The sequence below is a fragment of the Zosterops lateralis genome, assembly GCF_965231275.1.
Source record: "Zosterops lateralis genome assembly, chromosome: 1".
Taxonomy (NCBI): Eukaryota; Metazoa; Chordata; class Aves; order Passeriformes; family Zosteropidae; genus Zosterops; species Zosterops lateralis.
Genome location: NC_139762.1, coordinates 83,319,553 through 83,339,953, shown reverse-complemented (window position 1 = coordinate 83,339,953; position 20,401 = coordinate 83,319,553). Strand labels below are relative to the sequence as shown.

General features: G+C 42.1%; 1 protein-coding gene across 4 annotated transcripts in view; it reads left to right on the top strand.

Moving 5' to 3' along the window:
- GRB10 (growth factor receptor bound protein 10) overlaps window positions 1–20,401 on the top strand; it is a 144,373-nt gene that overhangs the window by 103,260 nt on the left and 20,712 nt on the right. For all 4 annotated transcript variants that reach the window (XM_083855373.1, XM_083855374.1, XM_083855372.1 and 1 more), the window contains one exon: window positions 16,763–16,919. In XM_083855373.1, the coding sequence (XP_083711499.1) occupies window positions 16,763–16,919 (157 nt within the window). The remainder of the gene's footprint in view (window positions 1–16,762; window positions 16,920–20,401) is intronic.

Here is a 20,401-nt window from a genome sequence, read left to right as displayed (position 1 = left end):
CAGTTTCACTTCCGTGTGCAGTGTTCAGACATTTGAGGTATTTCCTCCTTTTCAATTAGGTAACTCCTCAAGGTAACTCCTCCTTTTCAATAGAGGAGTATAGATAAGCTTTAGGGAGGGAATACAGACTTGCATGGGCAGATAGTTTTAGCCATTTGTACTTGATACACAATAGTGATGCCAATTTTTGAGAAAAAAGAAAATTTAGTAACTAATAGGAATCTGGGCTGGGGAAATCTCTCTTCTTCAAGAGCCAGTAAGCCCATTGAGGGGAGAGCAGTAGCAAGGGTTTCTAAGAGAGAGGGTTGAAGAACTGGACTGCCATTTCAGCAAGTAACTTACCTCTGATTTGCTTTCTGATTTTGTACTAGGGAAAGCTACCCTTAGCTCTTTGTTTTGCGTAGAAAACCAAATGCAAGAAACTCAAGTTGGTTTGTGAAGAAAGAAGGAGGTTTAATTTCCCCATCTGATTATCTTTGTAATGGACAATCAAAGTGTTGTGGTTTGAAAACAAAACGAGTGAGAGGCTCCAAGTCAGAGATATAATTTAATGAGAAGAAAGGTAAAAAGGTAAAAATAAAATAAAATAAAATAAATGCAATAACACAAGGAATCACTGACAGGGTCAGAATACAACCTGAGCAGGATGGTGGAAGCAGTCCAGGTGAAGTGCTCTTCCTGAAGCAGTGATCCTGTAGAGAGGTCTGGGAGCTCTGGTCCTCTGGGAATCCAGTGGGTAAGTGCCCACTGCACTGTCCCAAATCCCAGCTTATATCCAGGTGAGAATGCTTGGCTCCTCCCCCTGGGCAGAGCACCTCACAATAGCATGAGAAGTGTGAAATGGGTCCTTGATGGCCCATTAACAGAGATAACCCCTGGAGGGGGTTACCTGTGACTCATGGGCCATTAGCAGGAGACACCCCAGAAGTCATTAGCAGAAAAACACCCCAAAGGCGTTAATGGGCCATTAGCAGAAAAGGCAGGGGGCTTGGGAAAACACTAGCCCACCTGGTTTCAACAGTTCATGAAGATGGTGATAGAATAAATACTTTGTGTACATCCTACACTGCAACCCAGGACACAAAGTAATTAAGATCTCTTTCTGATGTTTTAGCTAACTAAAAAACTGGATTTGTCATCTCAAGGTGCTTTCCATGTAGAACAGCAGAATGAGGTTATCTGGTAATTTATCTAATCCAAATTGTACCTATGGAAAATAATAGTGGCTGCAGAGAAAATTAAGACATTTGGCTTAAAGAGGCACTGTCTGTGGAAGGGAAGTGTGTTATATCACACTCCAAGAGGATGTAGCTTTTCACGTCTTCCTTCAATATGGTTTTCATGGTGTAGCTGAAAGAAATTTGTGCACTAGCTGTTTTGTTAAGCTTTAAAAAGTGAAATTTGTAGGGTGCACAGGTTGGTAGAGTCTTGGTTGATGTGAGCCAAGCAAACTTGGGTTGTTTTCCGTTCAGCTGGGTTCACTGAAAGAAGAACCTACAGAACTCTGGAAACAAATCCTCAAAACCACTTATTTATTACAAGTTACACTTTAGGGCTATTAGGGTCAGTTATGTTGAAGAGTGTATAAGCAGCCATTGAACCAAGAATAGTTTCAGTACCAAGTATTTTTTCTTAATACTCTGCAGGTAGCAAAAAAATTCTGCTTTTGCCATGTGTAATCTTGTGCAGGAAGATGGGGGAGTTGTGGAAGAAGCAAGTGTTGTGACACTTTTCTATGCTTATAAAAGGCAAGGTAGATGTATCTTCAGTAAGAAGCTTTATGCTCTGCCACCCCCCAAAGCCACCAACCTTCTGAAGCTTGAAAAGGCAATAAAGTTTTTCTTATATGTAGAACTGTCTCTACATGAATGAATTGAAAGTGATAAGTACTGAGATCTGCTGAAGTCAGCAGATTTGGTTTGACACTTAGAAATGAAGAACTCATTCATAGTTAATATTTTTATTTCCAGTTATAAATACAGTATGTTTTTAATGGACACTTCAAAATAAATGAGTTTTCTCATGTAAAACTATGTATTTAACCTATGAAATTCTACATGGTAATTGAATGGAAGAATTAGATATTGAAATTTGAAATGTATAGAATGATATTTAAATGTATGTTAGTAGTTTACATAACTACAAGAAGCAATAAGCATAGAGACTAAGGGAAGATGATCTTAGTATTCAGATTCATATCAAACCCAAGCTACTGTTTGGAGAAGGAACAGAAGAGAAAAACACTGTTTACGTTGAAATACATTTTATTCAAGTTTTGTCTGGAAGGGACCATTTCATTATTATGTTGCCCGGGACCCTGAGATATTTACATGTCTTCTGTTATATGTTGATCTAAATTGTACTTTTGCCTTTTGAGACTAGCTTTCTTAAACTTACATAGCTGGGTCTGTGAGTCAAGAGCACAGTATTTTAAAAAATGTTTTATTTTGAAAGGGAATGGAATTATTCACTCATGGAAATAGAAAATTTGGAATAAGAAGGATGTCCAAAGGTTGATCTACCTTCTGCCAGTCAATCTAGGGGGAAAAATGAGCTTGGGAAAAGGCATTTTCCTTTAATAAACCTGACACCAGTGCCTTTATGTTCTCTTTCATTTTCTCTGTGGTTCAGTTCAAGAAGGTTTCAATGACCCAGATTTTTCTCAGCATAATCCTAAAGAAGATCCATGATATAAATACGGAGCCATCAAAATCCTTTGAGAAAAAATTACCATGTGTGCCAGGATACAGATAAAGTTACTGGTATCTTTGCATGTTGGATTTCAACCTCTTGACAATAATTTATGGAGAGGAGAAAGGGGCAGAAGGAAGCATGCTTGCGGGTAATGACTTTTGTGTGTTATCTATAGCACATAAAAATACGGAGTCAGCTTCCTTGTCATTGCCTTTTAGAGTCTTGGAAATGGTTGGTTTCTCTATGATCTGCTTCAGTAGAAAGGCCACTGTTAAAAGATTTCCTGCTTAATATCATGCAGAATTGGTTTCTAGAGAGTGTCTCTTGTCTTAAAAGATTCACCCAATGTTTGCTCTTTTCCTCTTGGGATTTTTTTCATACCCTTTTGCTTACACTAAACAAAGAAACTAGGCATGTGAGCTATTTGAATATAATTGTCTTTTTAATACAGGTAATTATTTTAAATGTTTAATGGGATCCTTATGAAAATTGTTGCACAAACTTTTCAATTAGAGAGAAGGCTCTTTGATTGCATTTGTGTAAGATACTTAATTGGGTGGACAGCACAGAATGAATATGTTTGGAAATTATCTCAGATTACCTGCTTGTAGGGGGATGCCTATAGGGAGGAGAAAGCTTTGCTTCCAATTAACTTCAAAGATAAGATAGCTTAATTGGAAGCTGACTGTGCCTTGACAGCTTCAGAGCAGCAGTGACTTCCATGTAAAATAATCTGAAGCAGATGCTGAATGAAAAAGTAGCATTTTCTTTCATGCAGGCTTTGGCATCACATCTCTGGCATTATGTTATCTAGTTCTATATGAGGAAGCTTTTTTTTATCGTGACATTGATTTCAGCACGCTACTTCATATTTATACCTGCACTGTTCAGTTCATCAGCCTTTGACAAACAGACCATAACACTAACTTAAAGGGAACTTTGAACCACTTTGGCTTGGGAAAATAGTGATGAAGAATCCTACAAAAAGACCCATTTAGGGTTCCTGATCTATGATCAAACTAGATTTTTTTTATGCTTTTAGTTAGTGTTGTGGTTATGTAACTTTTTGCTATCTGTACAAGAGCTTAGAGGCTAGAGAAATGGGCTGAAAAAAAGCTCCTGAGGTTCAACAAGGGCAAGTATAAAGTCCTGCACCTTTGGAGGAACAACCTCAGGCACCAGTACATGCTGGGAGTCACCCAGCTGGAAAACAGCTTGGCAGAAAAAGACCTGGGGGCCCTGGTGGACTCAAAGTTGAATGTGAACCAGCAATATGCCCTTGCTGCCAAGAAGGCTGATGATATCCTGGGCTGCCACAGGCAAATCATCGCCAGTGGGTTAAGGGAGGTTTATTCAGCACTAGTGAGGCCCCATGTGGAGTACTGGATCCAGTTCTGGGCTCCCCAGCACAAGAGAGACATGGATGTACTGGAGAACATCCAGCAAAGGCCTAGAGAGATGATATGGGGACAGGAGCAACTGTGCTGTGAGGAAAGGCAGAGAGAGCTGGGGCTGTTCAGCCTGCAGAAGAGAAAGCTCATGAGTATCTTATGAATGTGTATAATTACCGTGAAGGATGGTGCAAAGCGGACAGACCCAGTGGCTTTCCAGTGCTGTTACCTCTGTAGGACCAGAGGTAACAGGCAGAAATGGAAACACAGGATGTTTCCTCTGCATGTGAAGCAACACTTTTAACTGTGAGGGTGACTGACTGCTCTCAGTCACAGCCCACAGAGGTTGTGATTCACTGTCCTTGGAGATACTCCAAGGCACCTGGACGCTGTCCCAGAGAAAGGGCTCTAGGTGACCCTGCTTGAGTTACAGGGTGGATCAAATAACCTCCACAGATTCCTTCCATCCCTCTACCCTATGTGAGCCTGTGATTGTTCTTAAACTTTTATAATGAAAAAGAAACTCAACCCAAAAAATGGGTAAAGGTGTGTTGATCTTTAAACATATAATCTCTGTCTCATGTCTTTAACAATAAAGTTTGGAGTTATGAGGATAAATCTCCTTGTTATTTCATTTGTAACTATTGAGTTTCTAAGAGTAATATTTTTGCTTGGCTGGCATGCCACCAGCATTACCAGCATAATCCGCTTGAATATCTTGTAAGAATTCTATTAAAATTTACTTTAGTGGATGGATTTCTGTGTTGAATGTTTGGATCTTATTTGATTATGAACAGTACTGAAATTGAACAATGGCAATCAAAGTACACCTAAATATGTGTTCTATGTAATATATCAGTGAAAATAGAGGAGCCAGTCATCTGATTTATAAATGATGAGAACCTGGACTGGAGCACGTAGAAGATGATCTGTTCTCTTGGGAAATCCTCAGCCTTAGAGACACTAAAAATAACATCACTCAAATGCTTATTCAACTAGTCACAAGGGATAGAATGAAAGATTACCAGTTGGCAAAAAAGATGATGGAAAACATTTAAGGGCTGTGAAAAGAGGTTTATATGATTCAGTGCAGCTTTGCACTGAAATCTGTTTGATAAGCAGCAGTGGAATACTGATAATGATGTACCTGCAAAGGAGAAAGACGTGTGCAGTATGATGGGAAGGATTGGGTGGGGAGGGTTTATTGATGTCAGGGTAAGAGGAGCTGCTCTGGTGTTGGTAGAAAGCAGCACTCAAGTCTCTGCACTGTGACCTGCAGCAGGAGATATAGAGAGCTGACATGTTAATCTTCAGGAGCAGGCTGAAGAGAGGAGCTGCAAGAGAGGAAGGATGGAGCAGTTTGTGATACTTCAGATCAGGCCACTGAGAATTGGGGAGAACATGAGAGGAGAGGCTGTTACTGTTCATCTGTTTGTGGCCACAGATCCTCTAAAGCAACTTGTGTGTGTGCCTGATGAATGTCTTACTTATTGTCACTTTAGCAAAGTAACCTTCTTTTTAAAAGTTGGTATAAATGCTGCAGACTTCAATCTGTATAATACAACCTTATAATGAGCTAACTACTTCACTTTTGAGCCACTGCTGCTCCAGGAATTAATGCCTGGAAACCTCAGTGCATGTAGATGATAGGGGAGAGCTGAAGGACATTGTTGTGAGTAGGATTGTATAGAGGACCATTTAGTTGCCTTTGTTTCTCAGCTTTTGGTAAAAACTGGTTGATTCCTTTCAGTTCATAATAGGCTGAATACCAAGCTGTTTCTATAATGTCATGGATTGCTTGTTCGGCATCTTTTTAATTAGTGACATTTTATTTAGTCCAAATTAAATATGCCAGATGTAGCTGATTTAGTGGCTAACAATGATGAGTGAGGGGAGGGAGAGCTAACATATAGCCGTCTGTTCTCAGGGAAGTTTTTTTTTTTAATTTTTTTTTTTTTTTTTATTTCTAGTTCCATAGGAGAAGTTGGAGTGGTAACCATGGCAGCAGGGAATTTGTCCCTGTAAGCTAAGCAAAGGGTTTGGTTGTGTGGGGTTTTTTGTGTTTGTTTTTTTTTGTTTGTGGTGCCCCTGCTCAGAGGAAGGGGTGTGCAAAGTGATCTCAAGCAAGCCCTGGAGAGGGAACTTGGAAATAGATAAGTTAGAGATGCTTGCTGTGGACTTAAACTCGAGAGTTGATCTTCCTGTAATGTGCATGGATGGATGGGTGCAGCAGTGAAGCAGAGCAGTGAGAGATCTGAAAAATTGCTTGGTACCTTGGAGGTTTTCATGAAGTATTTTGGGGTGAGGTAGTTAGACACTGTATGTTAATAAATCTCTGGTATTATTGTTTTTGGATTTATGCCAATATTTTTTCTCACTTTTTTTCCCACTGAAAATGAATAATTCTTAGCAGGTTGGAAGAGAGTGAGATTTGCATGGGGCTAGCTGCAAGTAAGAGAGAATATCCAGCTTAATCATGATGTCATAACCTTACATCTTACATCAGCCCTGGAAACTTTTGCTATATCACACCATTATTTTCCTCTGATACTTAAATCTACCAAAAATTAAACAGCAGAGCAGTTTCGTGGAACAGTTTTCTTCCCATTAAAGAAATCACTGAAAATGAGAATTACACATGCCTTGGGGAGAGGGTAACTTAAGCTCTCTCCTTCCATTGACATAACTTTTCCTGGGTAAAGATCTGCAGGGGGTTAATTCTGGCCACACAATCGATGCTTACACAGTTGCTCAGAAATCCCCTCCCTGCCCAATGCGAGCAGCTCTGTTAAAAGCATTTATTATGTGCATGTGACAAACTGACCCATAAAACATCCTGAACATTGCAGGCAGCAACAATTAGCTGATACTCACTGCTTGGAATTGCCAGCTTCCAGAGCTCGTAGCTTGGGAGACGGGAAGTGAAGCAATATTGCTGAATACTGTACAGCGCGGAGGCAGCTGATGGCCGGGCATTAGGGATGCTCTGCCATGCTCCTGGAGTTCAGCCTGTCACCCTCTCCTCATAGAGTACCCTGCTGCTGCTGTCAGAGCAGTATGAACTCAGCCCGATTGGAAAAACTGATCCCGCGTTGTGCCTGATGCCGTCGGAGTGCGGGAAGTTTGTATTTCCAAGATGTCCTTGAGCTTTTGGGATTTTCAGCGTGTGGAAGCCATTGTGCTGTAAATTTCCTACTCTAAATGGTCATCATTCCTTGAGTGTCCATAGGTTATGGCCAATTTTCATGAGGAGTCTTTCTCCATGTTTTGCCTTTTTTTTTCCAGTAGCTTCCATGATCTTTTTCACTGTCCTAAGTTGTTCTCATCTTCATATTTTCACACTTATGTTGGTTGTAGCCCTGGTATTTTGTCTCCAGGTGACATATCATACTTGATTCTTATCAAGCTACACATGTTGAATTCATAGAGGTCTTTCTTTAAAAGTTTCATTTGTTTTGCTTTCCACCTTCCCCCTCTCTCCTGGCATCTTTGGTGAAACTTCCTGTTCTGGGATGTCATTGCTTCATCCGGATGTGTGTGTGCGTGTGTGTGTGTGTGTGAGGAATAAAGGACCTCTTGTAAAGATAGATAATTGATTATTTTTTTAAAAATTTTTTTATTTTTTTTTAATCTAGTGCACCACTGTATCTGTTTCTGAAAACTCTTTTCATGCTGCTGAAGTCAGTTCTAGCCATATTTAGGAGCTGGGGCTTCAGCTAAGGAGTTGTTTTGATTGATTTTTTAAATTCATTTTAGCCCTCAGGGATGTGGAGGAAACCTTAGGAATTCTGCTCTTGTAAGCACTGGGAAACAGATTCACAAGTCCTTAAATCCTTGGCTTTTTCACTCCTTGTGATTACTTTTTTGGGAGGATGGAGGAAGACACAGGAGTGGGAAGAGGGTCTATCTTTGTCTTAACCAGTAGTGCATTCTAAGTTTAATTTCTGTCCAGCGCTACATCTTAATGCTAGCTTAGATTACTCTGCTACCAGAGTAGGTGAATTGGATTGCATTTTTTCAAGACAAATTTCATAACTACTCGTTCTTAAAATAACGTGTTTGTTTTGTTGTGTCTGGACATTCCAAAAATAGTTTTTTTGGCATTGTCCCCTGTTGTTGGGCTGCTGGTTTTGTTCTGTTTTATTTCTGTTACTACATCAACCACAATCAAAATCTCAAGGTACCATTTTATCACATCAGAGACAAACACCACCCCAAAGGTTTTCTCATGCATTAAAAACACATTTTCAGATACTAATCCTCAGTCTCCAAAGTCATCTTTGAAAGCAGTATCTGGTCCCTTTCGTAATAATATGTGGCTGGACCTGTAGATGCAGATAGAGTGATGGAGCCAGGTCTAGGTGTGTGTGCAGCCCTTAAAGGTGTTCCTGTTGTCTGCTCTGCCAACCTCTCTGCTCCTTTCTCCTCAGAAAAATATGCAAGGGAAGGGGGGTTTTGTGAGCTACCCACGCAGAAGTTCTGCTTGGATAATTGTGAATCAAAGAGAAGCCAATTCCACCTTGCCAAGCCCTGTGCTGAAATGGCTTTTTGGCTCATAGGGTGGCCTGGGTCCTAGATGACAAGGGCCTCAGCTGCTGTTGTCACACTGGGAAAGAAGGAGCCATCCAAGTCTTGGGGACCTGTACTATTTTCCTAAATCCTATGGGAAGCTTTTCTCTGGAGCCTTGTTGCACCCTCTGCCAAGCTTCAAATTAATGTGGTTCTTGTGGTTGGAAGCCTGTGCAGCAAGGAAGATGTGGTAATAATTCCTTTTCTACAGTGTAATTTATAATGGCAGAGCAATTTAAAATACTCAGTAACTAGCTTGGTTACTTAAGGATTTAATCAAGAAATTATTATGGTTATTCTTTGTATTACCCTTTCTAGGGTTGTTAGTGATTTAAATAGTGTTTGCAAGAAGTTTTGTACTAAACCTTTCTCTTGGAGCAAATTCAGACAATAAATAATGCATTCTGTAAGCACAGCTGAGGAAAATTGCAGACTATCTAGGGATAAATTGCACAATAAAATATATGAAAGATAAAGGTTAATGCCAGCAAAATCATTTAATGCCTTTCATTACATAATGAAAAGAGTGTAACAGTGTCAGTAACTGTCTTTTTTAATGTATGTAAAAGATCTTGAAACCAGAAAGGATTTTTGCATAAAAAGAAATTGCTGTTAGGAGGAGCTGTATGGAGAGAAGGGAGCACATTTAGAGACTTACAGTCAAAACTAACAGAAAATGCTGGAACAGTCTGGACCCCCAGATCCAGAGCTGAGCGAGCTAGCTGTTACTGCACTCCTTTCCTGCTGCTGTGGACTGTCAAACCTATACAAACTGCTTCCCAAGCTTTCTCTCTTCCAGCATTCTGCAAATACCCTGAAGCTTCAGCAAAATTCATAAAGGCCTATTGTTACTCTTCCAAGGATTGAAAAAGTCTTTTCTCCTTTCTTTTACCTAAAAACGAGAGGCAAATGAGGAACTGAGTGGGAAGATGTGAAAATGTCAGACAGGTCAAATGATTTATCTGAACGTCTGAACATTAAACCAAAGTGGGAAAGAGTTGAAACAGCTTTTGGGAATACTGTCACAAAATTGATGTGTTGTCTGTATTAAGTATATATCACTTAAAACTGCATTCCGCTATTTATTTTTAAAATATGGAAATTACAGGGTAGCAGCTTACAGTTTCCAAACCTTCAGCCTCTAAGTATGTGCACACACGTTGAAATAAATCTTTTGTTCATGCAGGCAGTGGTTATGTCTTGCAAATGTGCTCTGCACAGTTGTAGGTAAATAGCTGAGGTTTTTGAAGATGCTTCGATGCAGTCGCTCTACAATGCTAAACCTATACAGAGAGCAATACTTTTAGATTTAAGAAACACTTTAAGTTTTGAGAAGATAGAGGTAGATAATTCAGTTCCCACATAGCAAATAAACATTCTCACATGCAGTTTTGAATTAGAGGAGGAAAAGCTTTGGCTTAATATTACAATATTTCTATTTTAAACTTTATTAGTACCCCAAATTGCTCATTGTATATGTTCCTTTAAATGTGCTTTGTATACATACAACTTAACAAACTGTTTATTTCTTTAAGCTCAAATGTCAACAATTGCAGTGTGTAATTGTGCTAGTTTTGACTGGGGTAGAGTTAATTTTCTTCTTAGTAGCTGGTATGGGGCCATGTTTCCGATTTGTGATGAAAGCAGTGTTGATAATTCCAGAGATGTTTTAGTCACTGCTCAGCAGTGCTTACACAGAGGCAAGGTCTTTTCTGGCCCTCACCCCACCCCTGCAGCAAGTAGGGGAGAGGAACTCGAGAGGCTCAAGGGGATGCAGTCGGGACAGCTGACCTAAACTAACCCAAGGGAAATCCTACACCATTTGGTGTCATGCTTGGCCTGTGAAGCTGAGGGAAGAGGTAGGATGGGGGCAAGGGGGGGAACATTTGAAGCGATGGTTTTTGTCTTCCTAAATCACTATTACTTATGATGGGCTTTCCTGGGGATGGCTGAACACCTGCCTGCCCATGGAAAGTGGGGAATGAATTTCATGTTTAGCTTTGGTCATATGCATGGCTTTTGTTTTCCTGATTAAACTGTCTTTGTCTCAACCTATCAGTTATCTTACTTTATTCCCATCAGCTCTCTTCCCTATCCCACTGGGGGCAGTAAGTGAGTGGCTGTGTGGGGCTAAGCTGCTGGCTGGGGTTAAACCATGACGTAAATAGTTCAGAGAGGTGTTTGCTCAATTAATCACCACAGTGGCCTGAATTCAGCCAACATAGCTTACAGCATCCCTTCTAAGTCCAGAATCAGGAGCCTTTGTCATGAGCTTTAGATGTTGAGTTACTCCATCGCTCTCCCTTACTTTCACAAGGAATGTAACTCTGCAAAATTACTGTGTTCATGTGTGACTGGATGTTCATACATGATGGCTTGAGAAGAGCTAACCCTCCAAATACCAATGCTGACCTGAACCCGGCACTAATCCTGCCCTGCCCGTCTCTGTGATTCCCAAAACCTCTCTTGCTGGTACAACCCTCATGGAGTTTAGGACTTAAGTATTGGTTTTGATGACCACTGAACATAAGATATTATGATTCCCCTTCAGGTCAGGTTATTCCTCTGACCCTTGGAAATGGGTTTAAAACTCAATAGCCCAGTGAAGGGGGACAGAATGAAGGTTTTAAAACGTAACAAACTAAAGTGGGAGGTTGTGGGAATTTTTTTTTTTTAGGTTGCTGTTCTGAATATGAAAGTCATAGACTAAGATCTTCATCGTACAACAGTTGTTCTCCTTCGTTGTTCATAGGCTTTTAAATGTGTACCTAAATATAGTGTATGCCAGAGGAGAGAGTTAATGTTGCTATGAGAACCTTAACCTCAGTATTTCCAAGGGTTTTATGTGTATATGTAAGGGGGAAAAAAAGCAATGATCAAATACCTCACAGTTTTTTTTCTTTTATAAGGAAGTACTATCTGATGCCTTGTGTATAGGTGATCTTATCCACGGTATAGTGCTGTTACCACTGCTGTTTGTCTGAAGGGCTATTTTTTTGCATGAGCAGTGCAACAGAGAAGGCAAAAAAAGCCATAGGGTTGACCTATATATTTCATTGCAGCAGTTGAAATTTCCATGTTTTATAAAGCTGCCCTTATGCTGCTGGCCAAGTAAAGGAGGACTGGCTGGTGCTCCAGCATGCAGATTTGGTTGACTGAGTTGCTTGCCTGTCAGGTGTGCACAGAGCATGCTTAGAGGCCTTTCTTTTTCAAAGGTTTGTAACTTTAGGAAGCAAAACCTTCCTTCATTTGTTGCTTTTTCAACCAGGCAAATAGCAGTTCAAGGGTAGCCTGCAGGCTGAGCTTGAGTCTTCAACAGCTTTGAGTTGACCTAATTGAAAGCTTCCTCATTTCTCCAGTGACTCTGACTCTGCTCTTGTGAGCTGATAAGCTTTGATTATAAAAAGATTTTAGAAAAAAGATCTCATCAAAACAGGGTTCCAGTGAAAACAGCAAGTACCTGCCTGGTACATAGGTGCCTTCTGCAGTAAATAGCTGCTTCAGCTTGCACAAGGTACATGCATACATTTCAGTTCCATTTTCCTTCTATTTACCTCACTCATTGTATGATTGTCATGTCTGAACAATCTTGATGAGTGAAACTGGGAGATTGAAGTCAAAACTTGCTGGACTGATTTTCTGTTTGTGCAGCTCTTAGTAATGTCTCTTCAGTGTATTTTAATAGCTTTCTGTGAAGTCTCTGATCTGCATCTCTTATAAAGGGGAACTCTCGAAGAGCTAGTGTACTGAAACCTTTCATCTATTAGATTTCAGTCAGAGGGCCTTCTGATAACTGGTGCTTCCTTCTTATGTTTGGAGTCATAACCCAGGATATCACAGGTTGGTCTGCACTGCTATAAATTACACTGTTTAATTTCAGATTGTAGAATGCAAATGTTGATCTGTTTGCCACTGAAGATTTTCAGCATAACATCGTGTAAGAGAGTGAATTTCTGTGATCATTGTGTATAGTCATAGGTTTTGTTCTGAAGAAAAAGGAGAGAAATAGCATAAAAAGCAGAGAAGAAATGATGTGACTATCACATGACTGTTCGGGTTTTCTGGTTTTTGTTGTTGGGTTGGTTTTTTTTTTGTGTTTTTTTTTTTTTTTTTTTTTTTTTTTTTTTCCCTTCACATTCCTAAAATATTTGCTTTACTTGATAGACACAAAATACTGCAGTGAGGTTGAGGAACTGAGGCTGGAAGATGAAACAGCCATGAAGATACTCAAGATATGTGACCCATTAAACGAAACCACTGAAGTGATGAATATTAATGTTCTTTTAAATTTTTAATTTTTTAAGTCTTTTTGTCTTTCGAAAAAAGAAAAGAAAAGCTTGGGGGAAGACTTCTTCCCAGAACAATGGTGCAGTCTGTTATCTGCTCCTTTGCGCTGTAAAGCACTGAATGTTCAGCCAATATAGTGCTCTGGTTGGCTTAGCATTCTTAACCTTAATTTTGAATAGAAGGTGCCTTGTGCTGCTGACGTAATTAGGGCCTTTTGTAAATCACTGTTGCAGGCAGTCTGCTGTTGCATTTCATTGCATTTCTCGGAGGGATGCAGGGCAAAAGTGTCAGACTAACTTTTTGAACCTCTCATCAGGCTAAGTGTTTTCATTATTGGAGTATTTTATGCAAATAAATCCTGCTTCATTTTCCTTTGTAGATAATAGGCCCCAAATCAATTTTGGAAGTGAAACAGTGTTTCTGCTGAAAGAAGTTTGAATAGAGAGCCCTTAAAGTGTGAGGTGCTTCCTTAGGGGGAAAAAGAAAAAGGAGAAGTGAGAGAATTGGATTTGACCAATTGACTTTAAATTCAGTCCCCTCTGTGATACAGGAGTACAGTTGTCTGTGTCTTTTGTCAAGAAACTGTCAGAAAGTTGGAGGTGAAGCTTTGTCATCGAGCTGGTTTTGTATTTGTGGTTATACTTCATAACTCTGCAGCGTTGTGTGGGGGCATAAAATCCCCTTACCTTCCATGTAAGCCTCCTAGGGGCTGTTACACTCTTGCCTCTGCAGAGGCACAGGGTTTCTTCTCACTTCTGCCTCTCTCCTGTCCCCTGGGGCAAGGTTCAGCTCAGGCCATTGCATCCCCTCCTGATGCAGTGTTTTATATCTGTGATGTCAGTGGTGATACATGGCCTTGCTCTGTCCTTGATGGCCAACACAGCACTATTAATAGTGAAGTTAACTTGCTCATCACTGTGTTCACGCTGCCCACCCTCTGCACTCCAGCCCCTGGGCTTTAAAGGCACTGTTAACACCCTGGGCTGACTGGTCCCACGAATGAACATATCAATGTTTGTAACCCAACTCCCATAGTGGCTGTGGTGTGGGGATGGTGGGTGCTGCTTCTGCGGCCTGGCTCTCTGGAGGAGGGAACATGGCGTTACAGCAGTCGTACACCAAACTGGAGCGTTGGATATCCAATAGTTTGAAGTGCTGTGGTACTTTAGGGAGGCTGGCATCAGCATCAGCATCAGCTCAGACTCTGGGCAAGGAGGGGGAGGGTGGGACACGTACCCATGACCCCTTTACTTCATACCGAGAGAGCACAGCATGAATGAGCATAAAAGACAGCTGCAGCTTTCTTCCAGTGGCCACACGGCATTAAGGCTTTCCATGCTTGGGAGCAGAGAAAAGTGTGGTGGTTGTCTTACAGCTCTTTCTTTTCCACCTGCACGGTCTGGAGGGGCACCCTCAGCAGAAGAGCTTTGCCTCTCTTCTGGAACTTGGCACTGGCAATGACCAGGTGCAGTCTGTCCTGCCTTGTTCCCAGCAGGAAAGGAAAAGAGGGGAGGTTTGTCCTCCAGGAGTTGCCAAAGTGGTGTTTGCTGTGGCGTATTCCCGGTTCGGGCTCCCCTGTGGAAGCCGAGGCGGAGAGCAGAGGGCTGTGCTTCTCGTGACTAATGAATGGATGATGTCACCAGGTTGGTTCCCGAGGCAGGAAATCCATCCAAAAGAGTTTAGTTTCAATACAGAAAGTGCAGTTACGTGCACAGAGTGACCTGAAAGTAGAAAAGGATTCTTTCACCACCAACTTTTGGCTGTACTATAAAAAGTAGAAGAAAAAAGAATATCAAGCGGGTATTACTCTCCCATTCCCCACTGAAACAAACAGAACAGCTACTTTCTGTCTTGTTGCATACTGGCTTTTCGGTGTGCTCGCCCATCCTGGGGGGGAACACGGGAGCTGCTCCCCCTCGGGCTCTGCGGGGCAGTGGATGTCCCGGGCATCCATCCCCTCGTTTCCCCCCGGGCCGGGACGCTGCGGGTGTGAGGCGGGGCTCTGCTGCCACACGGCGCTAGTGGCACATCAGAGACTTGCCCCCAGGACAGAAAACGGGGGCGCCCCCACACCCAGCAAATTCCCGAGTGTGTGAGGATGCCTCTGGCTGGGCCGAGCGTTGGCAGGAGCGCAGCCCTAACCCAGCACAGCACGCGTGCCTTCCCCAGAGCAACCGGGAGGGATTCCCTCTCCTCTCCTCCCCAGAGCCCACTTCTGAAAGAGCTGCCTCATCCCTGCTGTCAGACGGAGCCGTTTCCTGAACGCGCGGGTTTGAGTCACTTGGGCTGGATGAGGCTTTAACTCCTCCCTCGCCGGGCTCGAACTCGTGCCTACCCGGGGCGCGGGGGGCGGGGGCGGCCGTGCTCGCTGTCCCCCGGCGCGGGGCCGGCCCGGGCGGGGAGCGGCGGCGGCGGGGAAGTTGAGGAGCCCAAGTTGCGGGCGGTGACATCAGCGCGGGCGGGAGCGGCCCCGGCGCCGGGGCAGCAGCAGCAGCAGCAGCACACGCGTGTCCGCGCCCCGCGCCCGCCCCTGGGGGCTCCAGCGCCCCGAGGTCCTCATAAAAAACCCCACGTTTCCTTTGTAATTCCTTCTTTTTCTTTTGGGGGGTGGGGGAGGCGGGAATAATTTGGAAGTCTGATAGTGTGTGGGAAATGATTACATCAGTCGGAGGGAGGGCTAGGATTGGTCTGCACAGTGTGGTTTGATTCACTACCGCAAAGATTGCGTGTAACCCTTTGAGTGGAGCTCTGGCAGAGTTGTTTCCCTCCCCAGAAACAGTCCCCATAGCAGGGGCTACGTGACAGGTAGGGCACGGCCGCCCCTGACGCCGCCGGCTCCCCGGGCGCCCAGCCGCAGGCTGCACAGGGTCGGCGGAGGCAGAGAACTAACTCTCAAGAGGCAATCCCCATTTAAAATGCCATCTTGTTCCTCCGACTGCTGCCTTTTACGTGCCGTTGAGGTAAGATTTTCCATATCGAATTACCCTCCGGGTTTTTGTTAGGCTCTCCTTCTCTCGCTAGGATGGGAAGCGTTTTAAACACGGAGTTGATTTAAATCTGGGACCTGCACGTTTGCCCGGAGAAATAATTTTGCGGGAAGTGTCTCTGGCTTGAGCAGAACAATGCAAAGAGGAAAGCATCTGTATAATTCAGGAGGTGGGGGAGAAGGTTCTTGACTTGTTCTCTCATCCCCGTTGATATTTAGGATGTGCAGCGTATGCAGATTTGGTTTCAAACTACTTTCAAGCTGGGATCAAAAGAGGAGTCAGGGCAGGGAGAGAAATGTGTGGACTCTGCTAGGTAATTGATTTGCCGGCAAACTGCGAGTGGGACTTCCCCACATGAAACAATCAAAAGTTAGTGGGGAACAAGAGAGCCTTTTTAAATCTTCGGGGTCTCGGCCTGCTCCTCTGTGACTGTTCAGAGGCCTCCTATGGGATCGCAATGAAAATTGTCTGTGTTTGACTGGATGTGATTTCTCTCGCCCACTGTTGCCAAAGTACTCTCTCGACATTGTTTCACGTTTGCTTACCTTACACAGCTTTATACAGAACCTGCTCTCTCACTTTTCCTGTGTACGTGGTCGTATTAACCCTGCTGAATCTTTGTTTAGTGCAGGGAGGTGTTGGGGAGGGGGGAGGGGAAATAGGTCTAGGGGGCATCGAGAGAAAGTGTTATAAAGTGAATCATCCATTTCATTTGTCCTGGCTGCCAAGGTGCTTGGAACCCTCACACCAAGAGGATGATGCTTTTCTACAGTAGCTGTGTGGTTTGCCTATGTTCAGAGCTGTTGATCTGTAAGTGTACCCTTTATGTTGCAGGATGTAAAAGTCTTTAGTGAAGATGGAACAAGCAAAGTGGTCGAGATTCTAGCAGACATGACAGCCAGGGACCTCTGTCAGCTGCTCGTTTACAAAAGTCATTGTGTGGATGATAACAGCTGGACTCTAGTGGAGCATCACCCTCACCTAGGATTAGGTAGGGAATGGTCAAAGGGGTGGCATGGTTACCTGGGAACATAAAATATGTGTAATTCATATAAATGTGCTTCCAGACAGAACGTTTTCTTTTCCACTGCTTTTATTTGTACAATTAGCTGAAGTCACATACGTGCTTTCTGTGTATTACAATTTGATGTTTTAAGCGTTTAAGCCATTTAAAGTCCTTCCCTTATTTCCCATCCTTGTATTTTTTATTATTAAAAAAAAAAGAAGAATTGTCTAATCTTCATGCTAGCGCTCAGTTGCTACCTTGCTGTGTCTGAAGCTATTGCAAATAAACAGCTTAGGCAAATTAAGCTTGATCCTTAGAGTACAGTCCTATGAAACAGCTCAGCTCATCACCAGCTGGGAGACCTGGGCGAACAGACTCAGCCTTACGTACCTACAGTAATGCTTATGAAAGCTTGACATGCTGAGGTGGGGGAGGGGGTTGGCTAAACTTGACTTCAGGCAGGGAAAAAATGGTGGCACCACCCGCAAATCCATGGGCAATTTCTGGACCAGCGGTGGTATCTGCTCTCCAGGCAGCAGCTCCTCCACCTGATTGAAATTAAGGTGTCATGGTTACAGTTTCAAGAAGGCAGCAAGAGGAAGAACCGTGGGGAATTAAATAACACCGTGAATTGGTTTAATTACAGTACCTGAAAGGATCTCATGTTATTCAGTCTTGCTTTTCCTGTTATTTTGTGGCACTGATTAGTTACAGGGTTCTGCTGTGCAGCTTGCAACAGCGTATCGCTCAGATAATGCTACCTATAATTCTCCGAAGCATACAATAACGCTTTAAAAAGTGTAGCATTTGGAGTATTAGTCGATACACTTCATGGGGACTGTTTTTTCTAGAAAACAGAGGAAGGCAAAATCATAAGCTGCAATCGCCAGCACTGGAATTGTGAATGCTATCTGTAGCTAACAGAGGGGGTTTTATGTCTAAAAATGTAATTCAGAACCCTTACAAATAAAAAATGGAAATGATTTGCTGGAAATGCGATGCCTTAAACCAATACTGTTAAACACTAATAAATTCACTGCTCTGCAGACTAACACTTAAAAAAAGCCAAACACGTAGGATATTCTGATTATTTAGTGGTTTTATTATCTCTCCTAACGTAGAAATATATGAAAAAATTAACATGAAACACTCACTGATCCGTGTCTGTGATATACTTTCAGTTCTGAGGACATAGGGTGAGGTGAAGAATTAAGGTATAAATTACAGAATCTTTATCTCCGAAGCTTAATACGCCACATGCGCTTCTAAAAAACCTTTACAAATTTTCAGTTTTATCAATGCTCATTAAACTACCAGGCTCTCTTTTTCTATATTCTCTTTCCCATCATTGCTGATTACCAAGGTATTGTGTAAACAGAAGCCTTCTCCTTTGTAACCAACATCCTTCTCCTGCCAGATTCATTCAATGATGCCACAATTCAGTGTTTGTGACATCACAATAGCTTCCATGGTGACTAATTGTGCTGTCAAACTCTGGTGTGTGACATCTCTGAATGAATCGGGCAGGAGGCTGATTAGGAAATCAAAAGCTTCTGTTTACACACAAATAACTTGGTAATTAACAATGATGGGAAAAGAGCAAGATACTTATCGGGCTGCATTTATATACATGGGGACCTGCCTGCTTTGGACCTCTGTTTCACACTGAAGCACAAAGCGGGCCCCCAGAGAAATGGGGTGTGCAGGTTGGGGCTTCAGCAGCCACCAAACTTCGTTCCACAGGGCTGTCCCCTGTAGGCCACACAGTAGATCTGTGTGAGAAGTAATGCAGCCTTTGGGGGTGTAAAGCCAACAGACAAAGAAAAAAATATTTAAAGAATTCAAGAAAATGTAATTATACAGATTTCACATATTTGAAAGGATGAGGACAGAAAAGGGAATAAATGAGTTCATTTAACAGGAGACAACATCATCCAGTTTCTTGAATTTGGGGTCTAAAGCATACATATTCAGTAAACTTTAAATACCAACTTTTATGCTTCCACCAGTTTTGGTTGCAGATTGAATTTTTTATTATTTGGCTGCTTATTTCTAGCTTGTCTGTAGCTTAAATGCTTTCCTGTATTTTAGAGACTGTCAGGGTAGTCTGCAACCTGGATGAAGTTACCATCAGGCATCTGATGGTCCATATTTGTTCCTCTAGATATAAGATTGCTAGTATAAGTGTGAAAAAGTGGTGAATAAATACTGTATGTGAAAAGAAGTATGGTTAAAGAGCAGTCAGAATTCTGTGTTTCTAGAAGACGTTATTTGTTATACAATACATCCTTACTGACTTAATGCTCTACCTGATAGTCTTGAAGTTCACCAAAAGAGAGAAGTTCCTTCATTTAGTTCACTATCTTTTTTTTCCCCTTCCCATATTTTGCCTGATAGTACTTTCCAAAAGAGCTTGGTTTGAAGAACCAATCCATTGTTTTACTGTTGGACAGACTGAGGACAAGATCAAATTTTTGAAGCCAGCTGCATATTTATTTTTGCGTTGGTCTTCAAGGTCCCGCTTTGTAAGGAACCCTCACCTCACTGTTCACTTCACACACATAGCCAAGTATATTCCATATAATTAATGTTTATATTCCATATAAAACGTGTGTTTGCACATAACTTAAAACAGTTATTTGGCGTACAAAATATTTGTGTTGTCACTGGAGGCAGTGGTGTGACAATTTGCCATCAGACTTTCTTGATTTGACATTTGAAAGTGGTTCCTGCTGCACCGTACCACTAATATCTAAAGCACGTTGTAGTCATTATTTAGGCAGTCTATGAAATTTGAATTGGTCCCATTATTTCATTTGCTACTATAAGTATACCTAACCTATTTATAAAATGTGGTATTCTCCCTGTGTTCTATTCCAGGCTTAACTATTATCAATTTAAGACAGGGACAGAGTTCTATGTATTGGACATTAACAAAAAAAAAAAAAATGGTGAAGACATTCACATGATTGATTGTATGTGTCTGGACACTGAAAGAATCCCTCCCTACCTACAGACTTCATTTTTCCAGTTCCAGAATTGACTGTACACCTTACTAAATACAGTTAGAGCAGGAGAGAACGTCGCAGGGCTCTGAAATATGTGAGGGCTAGAAGAAAGCAGCATTGCTGCAGTTTTGTACCTAGATTTTTTTTGTTAACATGCATTGATTTCCCTTAATATGAGCGAATTAAAAGTAGAACAGTTAAACACAGTGCTTGCTTAAATGCAAAATCAGGGTGGGCTATTTCATACAGGGATCCACCTGTCATTCGTAGTGATTCTCTGATTGGGAATTTTGGGCTATGCCTGTGAGTTGATCATGATGGAATCCAGCTCCTTTTCCCACCTTGTATCACTGCTAGAGTTCAGTAGAAGTTCTGATAATAATGCAGGTTAACTTGGGTGGGGTAGGGGGAAAGTCTAGTCCAGGAAGTGTGTAGAGGAGACTGAGTGGGGCCTATCAG